This window comes from Leptinotarsa decemlineata, unplaced genomic scaffold (genome assembly GCF_025532065.1).
Source record: "Leptinotarsa decemlineata unplaced genomic scaffold, Ldec_3_MD MMD2_tig00000218_RagTag_RagTag, whole genome shotgun sequence".
NCBI classification, from domain to species: Eukaryota; Metazoa; Arthropoda; class Insecta; order Coleoptera; family Chrysomelidae; genus Leptinotarsa; species Leptinotarsa decemlineata.
Genome location: NW_027412545.1, coordinates 4,603,752 through 4,623,758, shown reverse-complemented (window position 1 = coordinate 4,623,758; position 20,007 = coordinate 4,603,752). Strand labels below are relative to the sequence as shown.

General features: G+C 35.0%; 1 protein-coding gene across 5 annotated transcripts in view; it reads right to left on the bottom strand.

The window, feature by feature from the left end:
- Window positions 1–13,165: 13,165 nt before the first annotated feature.
- The window catches only part of LOC141481573 (uncharacterized), a 196,040-nt gene continuing 189,198 nt past the window's right edge, over window positions 13,166–20,007 (bottom strand). For 3 of the 5 annotated variants that reach the window (XM_074173294.1, XM_074173299.1, XM_074173298.1), the window contains one exon: window positions 13,166–13,572. In XM_074173294.1, the coding sequence (XP_074029395.1) occupies window positions 13,285–13,572 (288 nt within the window). In that variant the 3' untranslated portion in view covers window positions 13,166–13,284. Of the gene's footprint in view, window positions 13,573–14,799; window positions 14,889–17,400; window positions 17,591–20,007 lie in introns of those variants that run through there. The other 2 variants (XM_074173297.1, XM_074173296.1) reach the window with 2 other exon arrangements.

Here is a 20,007-nt window from a genome sequence, read left to right as displayed (position 1 = left end):
TAGAAGGACCATACAGTCGAAATTTAATAAAACTCCTAGTTAAAATTTAGAATTTGGTAAAATTCCGACATAAATTTTGGAGTATTGTTCAATTGGAATTGGAATTTATTGAAATCCGACGTCAAATTCGTTGAAACTCATGTTAGCATATATTTAAAGTCAGTTAATTACTCAATCACGATAAATTTCGTGAAATGGAAAACAGGACACAGTATGCATTAAACATTTTTATTATAAACCGTCAAGGTATGTTGATAAACGAGATTTTTTGCTAAGAAATAGCTTCACATGCAATTAACGACTCAAGCTAAGGGTAGAATTATTCCTCGATAAACATGAAAGTCATAAAAAATACCGATAAGGGCTGTCGGCTTCGAGTCGAAAAAGTAAACGTTCTCGGAGGTTAATGTTTCTATGGTTTTTGCCCTTTTCGGCGAGGTCACACCGTTTTTAAAAGAAACGGCACCGAAATATTCGTGATACGGCTGGAAAGTAATTCATTTCATAGAGATAAGAAAATATTAATTTTACTTTTTATCACGAAATACTTAACGAATGTGATTAAAGCATGAAATTATTACTGTTTACTTTTCTAATTATATTTAGTAAGTTATAGCTGTCTACGGAATGAAAAAGCAACATCTATTTCTAATCATACAGAGTGTTTCAAATGTTTCGATATCATGGAATATATTGGTGAGGTTAGGATATACACGGGATATCCATCTTTGAAATTTTTAACATTGGGTTGAAGTCAAATTTGAAGCCCTAAATCGCAGCCTAAGAAATGTTCTCATTAGAATGACCTATAACACCGAATGCCTTCACCATTCATTACATATTGTTAGTCTTTCGTAGATTTATCGGATGGTCTTTCTTGTTATTTGTTTACAACTCATTTCAAATTGCAAACATTTTCTAAAAAAGAATGTTGTTTGACGATTGACATGTGAGCAAATGACAAAAATGTTCATTTTCGTTTTAGTAGTTCAAAATTCAATTGCTGTTCAGGTTAAAGTTCAGAAAATTTTTAATTCAGGTATATAATTATCCTCGATATAAGTTTTCTTGATTATTTAGATAAAGTGCCTCAGCCTGAAAGTTAAAAGAGTTGTTTGATCCAACACAAGGCATTGGTCATTAAACTGAACATATTGAGTTTGCTCAAACAGATTGTTGATTCATTAATACAGTTTATTGTATGATATTCACTATGAAGGGTTTCATAAAAACCGCGACACGTGTTTCGCTATACAATAGCCATCTCAAGCGTAAAGTATTAATTTTACGAGTTTCAATATGGATTTTCATCAAGTATAGGCCAGTTCTATTCAAATTGTTTGTTATTATGGCTCATGAACGAAGATCCGAATGTTGAAAAGGAACCTTTGATAGTTGATATAGAAGTTTTTTGAACTCATCAAAAATGAACAAAAACTCACGAAATAGCAGAGAAAAACGAGTATCAAACTCAGAGTAAATTATGGCTCATTACGTGAAAATATACGCAAATTTTCTTCAATTTTGGTGAGGTATTGTCTATCAGGTGAGATATCAATATTGATTTTTTTTACTAGTTTTCTTTGGGTATATAAGCTTCCACAATCTGCAGATTCTGTTGATGATTGTAATGTTCATGAATTTTGCCTACAAATTGAAAAATCATTTCTCTGCTTTCTGTGCTCGACATTTCGGAAAACAATCTTTTTCCGTTTTCAAAACCCGAAATTCATTTTGAAACTTTTGCCTCAATTGTGAACATACGTCAAAAGAATGAAATGTTAAGATGTCTGATCTGATGCACTTCATGAATACATGAACTTCAACTGAATCCTTGAAAAAAAATCCAGTATCTATATGTTTTCATTCAGACTATCTGTTTTATTCGTTCTACGGATGAACTCTTTATATAAATTTTAGACTACTTTATATAGCTTTATTTCAATAAAAACATCATGTATTGCTACAACTTATCAGTCATATTAATAATACCAAAACACCTCCCATATGTCAATAGTCAAAAAAACTCTTCTTCTTTTTTATAACTCTCCTAAAGGTAGGTAATACAACACTATCGTATATTTATGACATCTGCACATTTCATTCTTTTGACGTATGTGAAAAGCTATTCACACTTATGAAAATGTCACCTTTAATGACAGTTCAGATTAAATTCATTATAACATTAAAATCAACAGTTCAAAAATAACTTTTCAAAACGCTCAAAGGTGCGAACTCGTTTCCTCCTTTTCATAGAAGAGGATGTATGCATCTCCACTCACAAGCGATTTTGGTGAAATTGGTGACACGTGTGAATCATTGTATTCGTGCCACGTGCCAGTATAGGGATGTCTGCAGAATGCTGTATAATGTCCGCTGTAGGTAGACCCACTGTGATTCGAAAGTGCATATAGATTATAACGACAAGGAGTCACATTGTCTGCTGCATAATTGTTCATATCTAATCCATCCACAGGAAATTCGTTGCCAATATTTAACTTGCCTCTGAATTTTTCTGAATTTTGTGTTTTGAAAACGGAAAAAGGTTGTTTTCCAAAATATCGACCACTAAAAAAAGCCAAGTATAGAATGTTTTTTTAATCTATTTAAGTGTTTCTAAGATTTATACGCTGATCGGTTCAATATCGCAGAGGGAGTTGCGACTTGGGTAAGAGTGAAGCGGTTTGAATGGGGAAAGCAGAAGAAGTTAATGATTTATAGACATTCAAAAAGTGATGTGAAATACAAGTGTAATGATTGAAATTATGTGTAATCGTTGTTAATTTTTACTAGAAGAAATAATTGAAGTGGAGTGACTAACTATATTACTTCAGGAAGTCTAGAAAATCAGAGAAAATCTAATCTAAATGAAAATGATTTTATATTTAGTGGAAAAAGTGAATTGACTTTGAATAAAGCTCACAATTATCATGATGAAATTCAAGAATATAACCATTAGACCACAATTGATGTTATAATTGAAATATCGGAAAAAGATCATTTCAATCATCAAAAAATTTCACTTGAATGTATGTACATGAAAAATATGTTAGCTCATAATAATTATTGTTTTGAATATACTATTTAGACTGTTTTTGAAGTACGTTAAAAAAATTAACAACAATATGATAATACACTCCAAAATATTCCAAATGAAATATCATAATGAAGAAAGTGATAATGACCATTGAAATAGTGAATAATCCCGTCTTTGAAATGTCAGTTACACATTCGTCTAGTTTATACGGAAGCGCAGAAGGGCCACATATTTTTATTATATGTTTCTTGGAAATTCCGACTTTAAAACTCGAAATTATGACTTTAATCTCGAAATTTAGAGATTAAAGTCATAATTTCGAGATTGAAGTCGAAATTTCGAAATTAAACTCGAAATGTCGAGTGAGGGCGATGACGAAGACGCCATCTATGGGATCGACAGATAATTCTATCCTCAAATATCAAATATAACCAATCCTCCTCAAGGCGGTCAGTTGCAAAGTCAATCTTCGACATCGACCTCTGACGAAATTCGTCCTCCGCCTTTCACTGCAAGGCAACTAGATTTCAACCATAGCCCAGGCACAATGCATTTATGATTCTACACCAGACAGCGCTGTTTCAGCTCGTCATAGGCCACATCAGTAGTAGTAAGCTGAACCAAAATTGCATAGGATCGATCCCAAACATAGTGTTTTCCAAAGGGTAGATGTCATCGCCATTACTTACTTAGTCCTTTAGGAATAGTTGCGCCCCGTAATGCATTTGTGTTATTTCCTGCGTATGTGTTGTTTCCTGTTTTCGGTAACCAATAGCCAGAACCGCGAGTCCGCGGTAGGCTCCCTCTTTTCTCGAGTGCTGTTCCGTGAATTCTCTTTTCTCGAGTGCTGTTCCATGAATTGTCCTCTTTTTTATTTAAATCATACACCTTCAATAAAATCTTTCATTGAGCGCTTCCTGCGTGGATTATAACATCGTTTAAATATCCTCCACGGCTTCTCTGGGTGAAGCGCATCCGAAACGTCCAATTTTCTATAACTCTGGCGCATAAATCAAGCTGAATTTGACTGATGGCATGGGTTATGTTGGCTTTGAGGACCGCTGTGGGTGTGTGAAAACCCCACAAGAAAAAGACGGGGTTATCAATTCCACGTGAGATGACCATGCCCTTGAATCGCTCATGCAGAATATCCAATGTGGCATGAGCTGTGTGGCACGTCGCGTCTAGATCATCCAATTCAGGCCGAAAGAAGTTGGTAATCATCGACCTATAGTGACAGGGATGGCCTGGCCACCGTCGTTCTAAAAGAAATATGGACCAAACAGTGACTTTTCTGGATGCATTGGACGCTTTTTGATCTCATTTGGATTGGTATCATCCCAAATTCAACAATTTTGTTTGTTCACATACCCATTCATACAGAAATGGGCCGTTGTCTATGTCGTTTACTTTCAGTTCCTGAGCCAGTTGAATTTTGTACGGGTGCAGACCCGAGTTACGACACGAAATTCGCTAAATCTGCGAAAGGCCGAGTTCTTGTAAGCGACGCGAAATCGATTGCCTCGAATTCTCCTGCACACTCTCACAGACAGCGGTGATGTTTTCGGTAGATCTTGCGTTTCGTCGACGTACGGGAGTTGATCGACTGTTTACTGAACCAATTTATCCACCACATTGCGAGTAGTCCTCTCGGTAGGACGATTATGGCTACCATAAAATGGACGAAGCGCGCGGTACGTTGCCCGAACAGAACACATATTTTGATAAAACAATTTTATTAGTTGCACGTGTTCTTGAATGCTATATCCGTTCATGGTGATTTTGCAAAGCAGATTGAATAAATGACAAAACATTTGACAGATGTACCTTGGCCGTTATCAATTGTCAAAGTACGGAGGTTCGTGTTGAAAGACCTGATGTTTAGCAACTATTTAGTTGCTAGGATGATCTTGGAACAACAGCGGGCAACTTTCAATCGACAAGATTATTTAATTTCGGAAATTGAAAAGTTGCCGGTGTGCGGCTGCCTTGATGTTTGATGTAAAACAATTTCTGGTGATTTTGAATCCAGGTCTGTTCTACTCTGTTTTCGAACAAAACAAAATTGTTATATTTCTATAACAATCACCATCTAGTAACACTTTGGAAATATTGGAGAGGAAATTTTTTCAATAACGTTGTGATTTCTGATAACAATGAATGATTTCATTTCATTGAACACAACTTTCTCTCAGTAATAAATCATGTGAATGGGGTCACTTATATCTTTCGAAATATGTTTTAACAATTCAAAACTTAACCTCTTGTTATACTTGTTCAAAAAAGATCTGGACTGGAGCCCGTCAAATTCTCAGAGTGGAAACATGTTTTTCAACTCGTGTGACGGCTGTCTACTTCGTTAAATTAGAGCTTTATTTTCGTCGTATTTATTTTTAATTCATATTGATGTACCAACAAAGAATAGAATGGGAGATATCTAGAAAGAGGTGTTGGTATAATTGGGTGCGGGAGTTTTAAACGAATTTTGCCATAGGCGGGCCATTTTATTTTTATTTCTCATTGTAATAGTGTATATTGGGCAAAATAAAACACACAACGGTCATCATCACATAAAGACTTTTTCACATTGTCAATTAAGGTGATGAATTTCATAATCATCTCTTGAAAACGTTAAAATGAAAAAGAGCAACGTAATTTCCAGGCTTTAGTCTCCAGATGCCACATTAACTTTTCGCTACAGAGAAACATACGCACCCTCTATCAACGAGTACACAAAGTTGGGTCAATCTCACTTCTAGCGTTGACAGTTTTTGACAAAAGAAAAGCGAACCGGTTTCTGTCCATGTTGTACTAAATCAATATATAAGGCTTATGGAAAGTCTCAAAATATCACTTCACTAATATTCGTTCTTAAGTTAATTTCGTTAGGTTAGGCATTTTGCAAATATGTTATTGTGAAGGGTGATTTCCAAACCTTGTCATTGAACCAAAAACTCATTGAAACAAACTTTCAAATTTTAAGTCTGCCATGGATAGTTTGAAAAAATGTCTATCAACAAAACTGAAAAGTGTCAGTTTATAGACTGAAATGGTATTTTACGTTATAAGTCCGGGTACTGTAATAACACCTGACGGATATGTATGATGTTCTATTTCATTCTGTCTTTTTATTTGGCAGTTCAAATTCAAAATAATGGTAGCAAGTTCATTTAACCAAAATATGTGAATAATTATGATTTGAAGTCTATAGTTTTCTAATATGTTTTATTTACTTTGATTCGTAGAAACATATAATTCACAAATAAAACGACCTCAAGAATATTATTAGATATCAATAGATATAATACAATTGAAATTACCACTTTCAATTGAGCAAAATATATAAAAAATGATTATTAGAAGTATATTCCATGTATATCCAATATTCATTCACTATAGTTGCTGGAAAAATGTATATTACAAGTAAAAGTGAGAAAACTGTGCAAGTGGATATAGGTGTAGATGAATAAAAAATTACTAATGTTGGTTAAGCTGAATATCATAAAAACGTTATTTACAGTCTATTTTATGATTACATTTAGTTGGTTAAAGAGTAGTCGAGTATCTATATGTGGATGTTTTTCCCTAATACATTTCAGAGAAGAAAGCGCACAGTAGGTATTTTTCTTGTTGGCTACCTTTATGTTATGACAGTTACCTTCATAATGATTGTATACCAATGGTCATTATTATAATCTTAGTTTTCATCAATATGGCAAAAATTGTGTACACAGCTTATATATTCTGTACATTCTGTACAAGCTGTGTACATTATAATTTTTGAGTGAGAACTGGTCAAAAGTCAGAACTAAAACGTCATCGCTTTTAAAAATAAAAAATGTTGCTAGGCAACACATTACGGTATCAGGTTAGGTTAGGTTGGAGTGGGTCTATTCGACCCTCCACCGCAACCTGTAAGGGTTTATTGTGGCTCACACCTATTCCCACTCGGCCAAATAAACCCAGCTTCTTAACGAAGCCGATTAGTTTGTATGGTGAATGGTCTTTTAGGTCAGATGATGAGAGTACGGCTCTGCCGAACTCTAAAACCTGATTCGGTCCTCAATGGGGCAGGCACAAAGTATGTGCTCTGTGGTTTCATCATTTTCCAACAGAGGCGAGTCTTTGCATATGATGATTCAAATGACAGTGACCTGTGAGAAGACCTGTTAGACATCGTAGTTCATCCCTACTGTAGTCCAAAAACTATTTGGTATCAAGCTTCGAAGGGTGAATAAACGCCTTGGAGTGAGCCAATCCTGGAAGATTATCTTTCGGTATCAGGTACTGTAATGTTCAATTGACCGGCGGCAAATAAGTTGAGGATGAATTGATTTACTGAACAGAATGAAGTAAAATTATGAAATGACAGGTGATACGATGTTCTCACTGTCGAATGTAACGCCTATGTGCTATAATGATGAGCTATATTTCATGGGTCTCTACGCCGATTTTGTGACAGTCGACACTCATCCAGTTCTAATATTTTGTCTGAGGCGTGTTATGGTTGGACGCCGGCCAGGACGCCTCGAATAGTGGCGTCGCCGTTGGAATTCTAGTTTTAACGACGTCTCTCTCGACACAAAACGGCGTCGCCGGCTTTCTCTTTCTGGCTTTCGTAATGGGTGGTTCTGGCTCGCACCGCTAATCGCGGCAGGACTGTACATTCCACAAAATATAAATCAGAACAATTGCAACATTTACTGACACGAAGTTGATAATGAGTCGTGTGCTTGGTGTAGGACGGTTTTCAATGTCGACATCATACAATCAATGGGGGAAATTATTTTGTGGAGGATCACTTCATAAGTAGATATTTTACATTTGCGCGAAAAAGATCAGCCCTACTGACCAAATACTTTGAAAATTTTCAGCAAATTAAGATTTGAAATGTATTTCATTTTAAACTGTAATCATAAAAACTTAACTCCCGTGCTAGGAATCAGACGTTAAAAGGTAAGACCTCGTTAGTCCTTATCTCACACAAGTTTCGACTTTTGAGAGTTGTCGTTCAAAGAAGAGCGACAGCTAGTTTACGAAAAAACAGATTTTAAACAGACAGAGAGATAACTTAAAGAGAATTCAAAATAAGCGATATTCTTCTGGTGTCGATGTTGTGAACCGGAGACAAGAACCTACCTACATTGTTCGTTTTGGTCGCCATTGATAGGTATGTATGTATTTTTGTCGGTGTTATATCAATTTAAAGTGAATTGGTGAAGATTCGTTGATTATAATTCCTCGATTTAGGTAAATATGAACTATACAGATTCGAGTTTGAACTATCAGTGTGAGTCGTGGACACAAAGATTTCCAAGCAGTGACATCCATTTTCAATTTCCTGTGAAAAAGTAATATCCTCATTAAAAATAATTCACATTCATATTCACAAATGATAGATATATTGGTAAACAAACTATATAAACACAAATCACTTCTCTAAAATCCTAAAATGTTCACATAGAAAAAATCCAATAACAATAGTTGAACTTTTGGGAAAGAAGGTTTTTGGTTTTCATTTGATAATCTAAATCAACAACAAATTTTGCTTTTGATTGTATTCAAATCGTTGAACATATATCTCATCGTGGACTGTTGCGGTAGCTTGGTAATATTTCATTATTAATTTCGATGTCACTTCCTTTATTCTGCCTATTTTTATTTACTGGTTTAGTTACCATAAAACTCATTTGTAGTAACTGTTCTAAGTGAAATGTAACTACGATTCGGAATTCTTCTGTTGAATTCCCCAACAGCTTTTCTGCAACGTTTTAATTATATTCTGAAATGGGAAAAGTTAAGTGTTGGATTCATTTTATTGCTGACTTCGTATTTCGAAAACAGTTTTTGAATACTAACCGAACCAATATTTGACTTAATATAATGGTTACCATGCTTCTCGAACTGTCCAAAGACTTCACACGACTATTTCTATTAAATTGTATGAACGTACAACCAAAAAAAATATTCGTAACTCGAAGTGAATAATAAATCGCGTATCTACCATCCGTATCAAATTTATAATTTTATTGTGCGAGCATGAACCGGACTGGAAGGTGTAGGTATTTTACCGTTGCTATGAGTTTTCGTGTGGTTGGGAAAGGCGAAAAATCGATGGAATCCGCGATAATCATTTGCATATCAGGGGTCAGCCAACTAATAGTCACCGACATGCCATCTAGCCAACACGTAATGCCTAAAAACTCTGAAGAGTTGCCCCTTTTATCAGAATTTATAGCATTATTACTATGTTAATGTAATTACTTCTGTATAGGCTCGACACAAAGATAAAATGATTGCCCAATTGGGATATTTACATACGAATTGACTAATGTTATAAAGAATCTAACGGCACTCGAGAATTTCGGGTAATAAATTAGCGTTGAAAAATCATCTTTTATAAAAAATATGTGACGCGTGAACACTTCAAATGTGAAATATTGAAAATCACATTCGACGGGATATATTAAAGTAGTGACTAGCGGATATCTGAAGGGGTTTTAAATTACCTGGCAATTGTGGCACATTTGTCAAGTACCTAAAAGTATATTTTCAATGTAACTTCTTCATCCTTATTTTCGAATGTTTTTCAGTTCTCCATCCTATTGCATTATCAACAAACTTTATTTATTCTCACACCAGAATGGAGTACATTCAACCAACCATTATTATACTGAGAAAAATGCTTCAAGTGATGATGCTTCATGATAACTTTGTATATCTATACTAATATAAATGTGAAAGTTTGTGAGGATGTATGTTGTATGTTTGGGGCTCTTCCACGCCTAAACTATTGAACGGATTTAGATGAAGCTTTACATAAATACCTACAGCTTATACATCAGAATAACATACAGGCTACAATTTACAAAGGTTTTGGGTAATTTTGGTCATAATAAAACGATAAGTATTGAGTGAGACGGAAAAATTCTTGCTTCCTGAGAGTCATCTTGGTGTGCCTATACCATTGGAGTTCTCGATAACATACATATATCTACCGCTCATGTGGTAGCCACTACAGGTAAAATACTGAGCCACAAATACAATTAAATTTTATACTTTTTTTACAATGCACATTTTGGAATATCTGTAATTTTAATTGTCGATTTAAGTATTTTATATAGATAAACTTTGTCTTTTGCACTAAGTAATTTGGTTAAAACATTAACTTGATGTAACACAGTGAGCCTTTACGCGTCGCGTCTATTGTAAGACGACGGGGGACTATGCACAGGGTGGAGGGGCGGTCTAAGCAATGAAGTGCCATCGCCAAGAACGAGAACCGAACGCGGGCAGACGCGTGAGGACACATTCTCGATACTATTCATTAGTTAGTGCAGTTCGTAATTTTTATAAATTACTAGCTGTTGGCCGCTCTTATATTAACGTACAGCCGAAGCTACTGTTCTATTTAAAATCTGTTTTTTCTGAGATTGTATTGAATTTCGTCAGTTTTGAAGTTGGTAACCTGAAGTTTTGGGTTGATAAAAAAATATTGTAACTATGTGTTTAACGTGAAAAACCCAATTCTACGCAGGCGGAGCCGCGGGCAACAACTGGTAGTCTATATACAACGATGATACTGTTTTGATTGCTGCTGCACTACATCGCTATATTCCATTATAAGAGTGGAGTATGTTAGTTCGATTTTAGGCGCCGTCATTTGTAAGTATAATAAAGATTGTAGTTTTTTTCGCCATTAGGCAAAATACCATGTTTTCCGCTCCTCACCAAGGGCAATTTATATGAATTGTATGAAAACGCCCGAGAAAGCTATTTAACAACAAAACAAGTGTTGCGGTTTTGTAAACTGAAATCTCACGATGAAGTGTTGATTGAATAGGGAAATTTGACGTTAAATTTTAACGGATTGATTGATTTTATCAGAAGTGCAACCAAAGGAAATAATGCTACGTTGTTGAAGTTAACTTTTTCTTGTTTATTTTGTTATATTGATTATATTGATGTTATATTATATCACTATTCATTATTAAATCAGAATCCCCCAAGCTCATCCACCTATCTGTCTAAACGCGATGAACTCAAAAACTGACAAACGGATTTTCATATGATTTTCACCAATAGACGGAGTGATTTTGAAGAATCTTTTATGTGTATAACTCATTGATATTTCGTGTGAATTGGTTGACATACATTTATGCTCTCTGGGGGCGGTGGTGTTACCCGGGGAGCCTCAATGAAAACGCTGTGTAATCCATTTGAAATATAACAGATCAATTCACTACATATTATTCATTTCTTATACATTTACAAAATGTTCACGATTGTATATGTATATCTATACCCATTGGTACTTGATGAAGATCCATAGTAATTTCATAAACTACACCTTACGATTCGATCTCCACAAAATTTATTTAAAAAATATCACAGAGTATCATAGTGTAGTTTATGAAAAAAAATATATAGATATCTACTTACGTATTTCAAAATTAAAATTGGTGAACATACTTTTTTAGTGAATTTTATCAAAGGTCCTTATTATTAGTTACAGGCTGATATACACCACTGTAGGTAATAACAGACCGTCCTCAACTGAATACCTGAATTTTATTCACCTGTGACAATGTGGGTTATGAATGTGCTTATGAATTTCCACAGATTCCAAATAATTGAGTTTCCAACCTTTGCTTGCATAATGCAAAATTTCCGTTATCATTCAGATTCGGGAACTTGTGGTTGCATTCCAAGGAATGATTTGAAAACGAGATTAGCTGATCAGAATAAAGCTGATTAGAATAAATAAATCGATTTGAAATAAAATATTGGGTTGATGTTCTCAACAATGAATGAATTCTATTCGCCTAAATATGGGGCCAATGATAATGCAACGTGAAATTCACCCTCGTATTCTGCCTTCCAACGCGCAGCATCCTCAACAGAATCTATTGGTTTGAGCTCTACTGTGCTATTGTATCAATTTGACCACGCCTCGATTATTGTCAATGGGTTTTCGCGAGAGGGGTTCACAAGAACTCTTTCATGCTGATTATTCAAGTAACACTTGAATAACTAACGGTTTTGTAAACTGTTCAGTGTTCCTTGAATACGTTATGGATTTTCTTCAAGTATTCTCCAAATTCATCACACATAATTACCTCATAAATAAACTCTGTCACTGAACTGATTTAGAAATAACAGAGTGATTTTTTCTAGCGAATCCAGAATCCTCTGAAATTTTGTTAATCTCCAGTTGATTATGTTGATTTAGATGGATAAGAAGACTTTATACATGAAATGTTCGTTAAGGCGCTCTAAGAGCGGACCTGTGCGAAAGTAGCGATTCACATTGGATTTGAATTGCTGGAGATTTAATCCATTTGGAAAAACATTCTTAGCAAGTTTATTTCACATAAAAGCACTTACCGTGAAAGTATTCATAGAAGAGAGAGAAATCTCTAATCTCTCTTCAATTTTCCAGAAAGATCCGCAACTGAGCGGATGGCTCTTTTCTGGATGGAATCCAACGGCTTCAGGGTATGCTTAGGCGGAGCTCCATACATGAGAACAATACTCGAAAGGTCTGATGTGAGCTTTGTAAAGCATTTCTGGTTCGGCAATGTGTTCCAAGTTTTTGAGAAGCAGCCTTTGCAATTCCAGCGACATGATTGTGCCAAGACATATTGATGTCAATTTTAATCCACAACAAACTTATCGCAGCAGAAAGCGGAATTGTCTGTCCTGACATTATTATATACGGTTCGGAGATATTTATCATTTCGGAGAAACCCGATGCCTGGTTACTTTCACTTCAATTCGAAATCACTTCGAAAGATAGACGAATATTAGGTCACAAAAATGTAAACATGAAATTGGACTTGATCAAAACTTATATACCCAGTTGAAAGTGCAAAGTGCAAATAGAACAAATGGAAAGGGGTGTATTTTTAGGAGAGATTCTTTTTTGGTAAAGGAAGGGTTTATATTTCTGCTTCTACTTATACAAAAAAAAAAAATGTAGGAAACTTCCAAAAAAAGAAGGAAAGCAAATAGATTCTTTCGCATTCACAATAACACAATAACAACCAGTATCGCAACAGGTAAACATAATAGCCCATTATACAATACAATATTTGAATGAATATTTCAAATACATGGAAAAATACCTTAATTTATGGAATATTTGTATTCAGTAAAATAATGTATCTAATTGACAAGCTGATTTTGTATTCCTTGAACAATTGATTATTAAGAGAAACACGGATATCAGAACCAACTAAATAAATTCATTTATCTTCTTCGTCGCATTCTTCCTCGTCAAGAATTTCGTAACATTCATCCGTGGTGGATTCCTCATCGGGACATTCTTCCGATATTTTTTCAAGACCAGCTACTTTATAAGGGTCGCCTGTTAATCTTGTGTCTCTCAAGTACTGTAAGCGTTGTTCTCTCGTCTCCATCATTCTCCTATAACAATTGCTATTCACGAAGTAATTCATAGCGTATGCTAAATAATGGGGCGCAGCTACAGTACCGACTATTACGGCGAAAGCTGGTAGAATTTCGAACCACATCTGAAAGGATATAACATTGGTAGTCAATGATGGTCGAAGGTACTGCATTTTTCCATTCATAGTAAATAATAAGTAGTATTTATTTTCGAATGAACACAATAATGAAACTATTATTTTTTCTACCCTGAGCAGTCAACGGTTTCCTGTAGAAAAACCCAACTGAATATCCAAGAGGAGGTAATGAATTTCAGCAAGATACTTTAGATAACTTGAAATCTTGAAAATATGAGATACCTATATATCTAGTCTAAATAATGGCTCATAGCTACAAGAATGACAATGATAATAATATATCGACTTTATTGATGATGACGTACATATTCCCAGTACAATCAAAAAGTAACATTCACATGTGCCTTTTAGAAAATCCATGTGAAAAAGGCACAGTTCGCTTTTCGTTAAGTGCTCTTCCAATCGTAGTAGCGCTATTTCACTTAACCATATGAAGAATAAAGCTGAAGAATTTCAGGAAGATTCTTTCACCAACTCGAAATCAATTTGATGAAGGTTGTTTGAAACGTTTTTCCCGTTTTAAAATCATGTGTTTTTGTAGCTCCATATCTCAATAACTATTTATTCTACTCTGTCGTGGTGTATACTGATTGATAGAGAATTTTGTAATCTATATATTGATGGTGTACATATTCTTCCAAATTTTAATTTTTTTACACCTTTCAGCTTATATGATATCGTTGAGCGATCTTTTGCGAATTATTCTCTACGAATTCAAATTGAACCAAAGCGCTGCCGAAACAGCCCGAAAAATTAATCAGGAATTTGCAATGATAGTGTTAATGAATGCATTGTTTGACGTTGGTTTGCGAAATTATGATCCGGAGATTTTAGCCTCGAAGATGAGCCCCGAAGTGGTCAACCTACATTAATACATAACGAGGATTTGAGGACTCTGGTGGAGACTGATCCTTCACAAACGGTACGTGAGATGGCGGAAGAACTGAGCGTCAGCTGCCATACGGTTGTTGATGGTTTGAAACGTATTGCAAAGGTCAAAGATCTCGAAAAGAGGGTGACCCACGATTTGAATGATGATTGACTGAAATTGTCAGGTTTCGAGGTCTATTTTCCTTTGCTTTTGCGCAACCAAAACGATCCTTTTTTTGGATCGGATCATTACGTGTGATCGAAAATGGATCCTCTATGACAAGAGGAGACGTTCAGGACAGTGGTTAAATGGTTAAAAGGCACTTTCCAAAGACAAAAACCCACCAAAAAGACCATGGCTGCTGTATGGTGGTCAGCGACTGGTATGATACAATATAACTTTCTGCAACCGGGTCAAACCATCACAGCAGAATGAGACTCGAGAGAATGCAGAATAAGGTGCTCCGTATTTGCACTAACAGTGACAGATGCATTTTATTGAACAATCTGTTAGATCTGGCAGAAGTGGAGTCAGTCACCGACCATATCAGGAGACTGGCTCAGAAATTGTTCAAGTTCTTTCTACCGAAGAGCCCGCTGACGAGGGACGTCACGGCAGTTAGAAGCTATCATGGACAGCGCCGTAAGCACGGGCTAGTCTATGAAGAACTGGAGATATACCGTGAACGGCGCGAATGCGATCGCGCTTAGTTCATGGGAAAATTGGATAAGAGTATTCACGCACACATGATGACGTGATAGCAGAAATACTCTTACCTGGTTTTTTTAATGAACTTTTTCCAGGGGGTTATCGACAACTGCTACCAACAAACAGACGAATGATTCTCTGAGAAGTATCGAAACGCGACAGAATGACAACTTCCGCGTAAGCCTCGGCAGGAAGCGGAAAACTATAGATGAGGCTGATATAAGGCGTTTTTGAGTGGAGAGCCAACCGCCAACACCAGCGGAGGCGTCTCCCACTGTCCCATCGGGGGACTGTGTGGAGGCGCTTTTTTCTTCCGTGCGGAATTCTTGAGAGCGCAAATGTATCGGGGTCTTTTCCTGCCACTCCCTCTACCCCATTCACTACCCATCCCAATCCTTCCCACTGTCCCACTCCATTGGGGAAACCCTTGTGTACATTTTGTATATTTGTATATATATTTTTATTGTATATATTTTATAAACACCACAAAAAAATACCTTAAAATTGTATGGAGAATAGTCAATAAAGAACATTTTGATTTTGATTTTGATCACAGCAGAATCCTATTGTGAGGAAATCGAAGAACTGTACCGAAACTTGCGTCAGCAGCTGCCGACACTGGTCAACAGAAGAGGTCCAATTCTGCTCTACGACTACGCTCGTCGGCTCGTTTCACAAATCATCGTCCTAAAATTAAACGAATTGAACGTCAAAGTTCTGCCTACCATCTGTTTGAAAATAATCTGTTTTTCTGTTAACCAGCTGTCACCCCCTCACAAACGACAAGTCTCAAAAGTCGAAGCTAAGAACCAATAACCTTTTAACGTGTGATTCCTAACACAGAGTAATTTTCTCAAGCACTTCGATAACTTTCTTGCTGGTAGAACCTTAGCCAATCAGGACCAGGCAAAAATAGTCTTCGTCGACTTTATCGAATTCTGAGCAAACAATTCATATGCTAACGGAATTGATCGACTTGTGTTACGTTGTCAAAAGTGAACTGATTGAAGTGGTGCTTTTTTCGATTGAATTAAAACGTATTCACTGAGAATTTACAGTTTAAACTAGACTCATAAAAACGGACAAAACTTTTGAAACAACCTAAGTAACATCTGTACAAATTCTATATAGTTATCAATCCCCCAAAAAATATTTTTAGCACTTTGGAATTGTCTTTCCATTTTGGTTATTACAGACTACAGAAATAATGAAAACCTCAAAGAATAACCAGACTCTCTTGGACGTGTTTCATTAATATACGGAAAAAAATATACTACATTTAAATTTGTGTCGTCAGCAATTGGGACCCACAGATAATAAAAGTGTTGTTGCATTCATGATTCAATACCAGTTAGCCATAAACCTCATGAGCCACTAGATCACGAATGCACAGTATACATATTTAAGACCGATATATTTAGTTCCAGTTTGAAAGATTATGAACCCAAGAATCTAAGAAAGACTTATCTGTAAACAATGATAGTCGTATACTGATGAATGTAACGAAGCGAAAATTTTCACTAATAGAATACCTATGTTAATACTTTATCATTTCCTACGAATAAATCGTATTTCACTTGAAAAAGATGGTATTGGGAGTTCTCAAATATAATATCAAACTGATATAAACTGATGAAAATATGAAAGAACGCTTGGATTTTAATTTTTGACAAAAAGTGTTGCCAATCGTAAAACACAATATGCCTTCTCTTCTGTCGAGTGACAAACACCAAAGTTAAATATTTTCTACAAAGCGCATACCCAAATATCTAATTCATGAAACACTACCTATCAATTCCATGTCTCACTTTTGTATACCTACAAACCTAAAGAGCACTAATACTCTATTTCAGATATTTACAACCGATCAATCAGTGTTAGGGCACCTCGTATTTTTTTGACTCAAGTGAGACTGATTGGATAACTAAGTGTACTTCATAACAGAAAAAAAGATCTACCCACATGGAAGTGCAGCACTAAAGCATTCGTTCACCAAGCGACACCATTCTCATTTATACATACCCCAGTAATGCGTGCGTGGGTATATAATATCTGAATTTGTGATGATTGAATCTATCGTAATATTTTGTTTTTGGCAACATTCAAATATAGCGCGCATCTTTCAATTCGTTGCATGTATTCACACGCATTTCATTATTTTCTAAAGCAATGCAAAATGCTGAAAATTTTATCTATCCTTGCCAATTATCGTAAAAAAATCAAATTTGAATACATACCTTTACAATAATTATTTAAGTATTACAATCTAGTTGATGTAACAAAGCGATTTTTCTCCGAATCCAACTATGGTTATTATTATTATTATTACACAATTCAGATTATCCGTCTGTTTTCTTGTTAATTTCATTCATTTCCACTAAAAGGATTCGCTTACTAGCAAACGCTATTCATGGAAATGGGTCACAGTGTAACTGTCAAATACCAGTCAAGTTGCGAGTTGACGTTGCCACTTTTTTCTGACTGAATTGCTTGTCGTTACTGATCGATAGTTTTCAAATAGTGATCATTTGAGTTATGAGATACTCCTCTATAATTATTTTGTCACATGATGAGATCACGGCTAACTCTTGCTGTTTAAGGTATATAGTTCCATTATCTAATGGATTACTTATAATTCATAACTGGCAATCTGGCAACATGATTCCACCGTTTTTACTAGGGTCGCGTTCAAAAACTAAGAGTATGATCATCTTACTCTGAACATTCATAAATATACTCTAGTTTGAATCTGCTCATACTCCGATATGTTCAGAGTATATTCAAAATAAATCCTGGTCACTCTATTTTCAATAAAAGTAAAGTTATACTCTGAGAGTCATGACATATAAGAGACATATAACATTTTACATGGATATTTGGTGCTCATTGGAGTATGATATTTTCGGAAGCATTTTATAGTACAGATAATGACAATACCTGTAATGATATGCATACTCGAAAAAAAAATGTATATCCATATAACTGCTAACCTGATTTTGATAATTTAATAATTCTGACACCTTTATTTATTGTTTACCTGCGAAATGGTTTTTGAACGCTGAGTCGGAGTGTAAAATGACAATGTGTTTTTGATTAAAAGACTCTAATCTGCTCCCACGGAACGAGTTATTTTTTAAACGCAACTCAGGAACCCGGGAGATGTCATGAGAAGTAGGGTTATCATGTATCTATAGACAAGGAACTGAAAATAACAGAATTATAGTGAAATAGATATTAATGTGACTTGGAAACTCATGTGAAATGTGAATAAATATCCAAAAAGTGTGACTGTACAAAAAAGATATAACATTTGTTTTTAAACCCGAAATGAGTTTCAACTTTACTGGACCACAACTTTCCAAAGTAATGTAGTTGAGAGAATCATAATATTTGGTTTTCAGATTCGCTAGCAGCAGACACGTAAGTTGTGCATTTCAGTTTTCAGGTTTAAATATTTGTTGAATATTAAATTTTTTTGCTTGGACATAACGCAGAGGTTCTCAATTGTATGAAGTCTAGTTTTTACGGTATATATATATATATATATATATATATATATATATATATATATATATATATATATATATATATATATATATATCTATAAAATTTATAAAACTTCTCATAGATAACATTGTAACAAATCATTAAAAATTGTACATATTAACCTTTCTCCTAAATTACTTCGTTCATCGGTGAAAACAGTACTATTATCAGTTTGGTAGTTTTTCAATTTATCATGTTCATTTCAACCACTGATATAAGTCCATTATATCTCAAAAGTGTAGTGCAGTAGATTTGCGGCTAAGGAAAAAACCCATTTTGATATATGTTTTAGCATTTTTAAAACATATTCACTGGTGCTGAAAGAATACATACTTTTTTGAGTACTTTCGAAGAATAAAAACTCAAAGTCGTCTCCACAATTTATTATCACCATCAGATGTTAGAACAGTAAAACCATCAATCAGTACATGTTTCGAACCTATATAAGTTCATCATCAGCTAATTATTTAAAATTCTACAATAAAAGAAGAACAACATAATAGTTAATACAATATAGTATAAAATACTCACATGGAGAGAAAATATTTCATTTTATAATTTCTCCTTTATGAGAGGGAGAGAGAGTTGGATGAACCCTCCAGAAAAAGTTTCTCTGTCCTACTCATAACACCATCAAACCTGGTATCGTTAGATTCCTCATGATCATCCCTCTCCGATCTTATAATAATATACAGGATGTCCCATTCGAAAATCGAAAGGTGTTGTCGTTTTCGGAAAAACCGGAAGTTGAATTTGTTTTTACAAATATGTCATAAAGTGGCGTCTAGTGATGTTCCAAGTTTCAGAAATATTGCCAAAGAAATAAAGGAGAAAAAGCGGGTGTACCATGAGCCTGTGTCACACGGTATAGGGGCTGATACATGGAAAAATAATGGAAGTCAAAAAATGGGTATATTGTTAACGTTACAAGTTACAACACTATACATAAATTTGTTCGAAAAAACTTCTAGCAAGATTTATTGAAGAATAACATTGCTGAAACGTACTTTTCAACGTCCTGATCGAATGTCTCGATGGGCATAATGGAAAATAATGGACAGTCTTCGAGAAGAACGGCTAAAAGTCGGCAAAATAACGTGTGAGAAAATCAAAATTAGAACCTGTCACAAATCATCCTATCATTCCTATACGGAATAATGTATTTGACATAATCCTACATTAATTTTTATTCATTTTTATTCAATCATTGCATAATCGCATTCCTACATTATCACATAGTTTTATCTATTTCATCCGCAACTGAACTGATATTTCAACCGGTATTCTGTTTTTTTGAT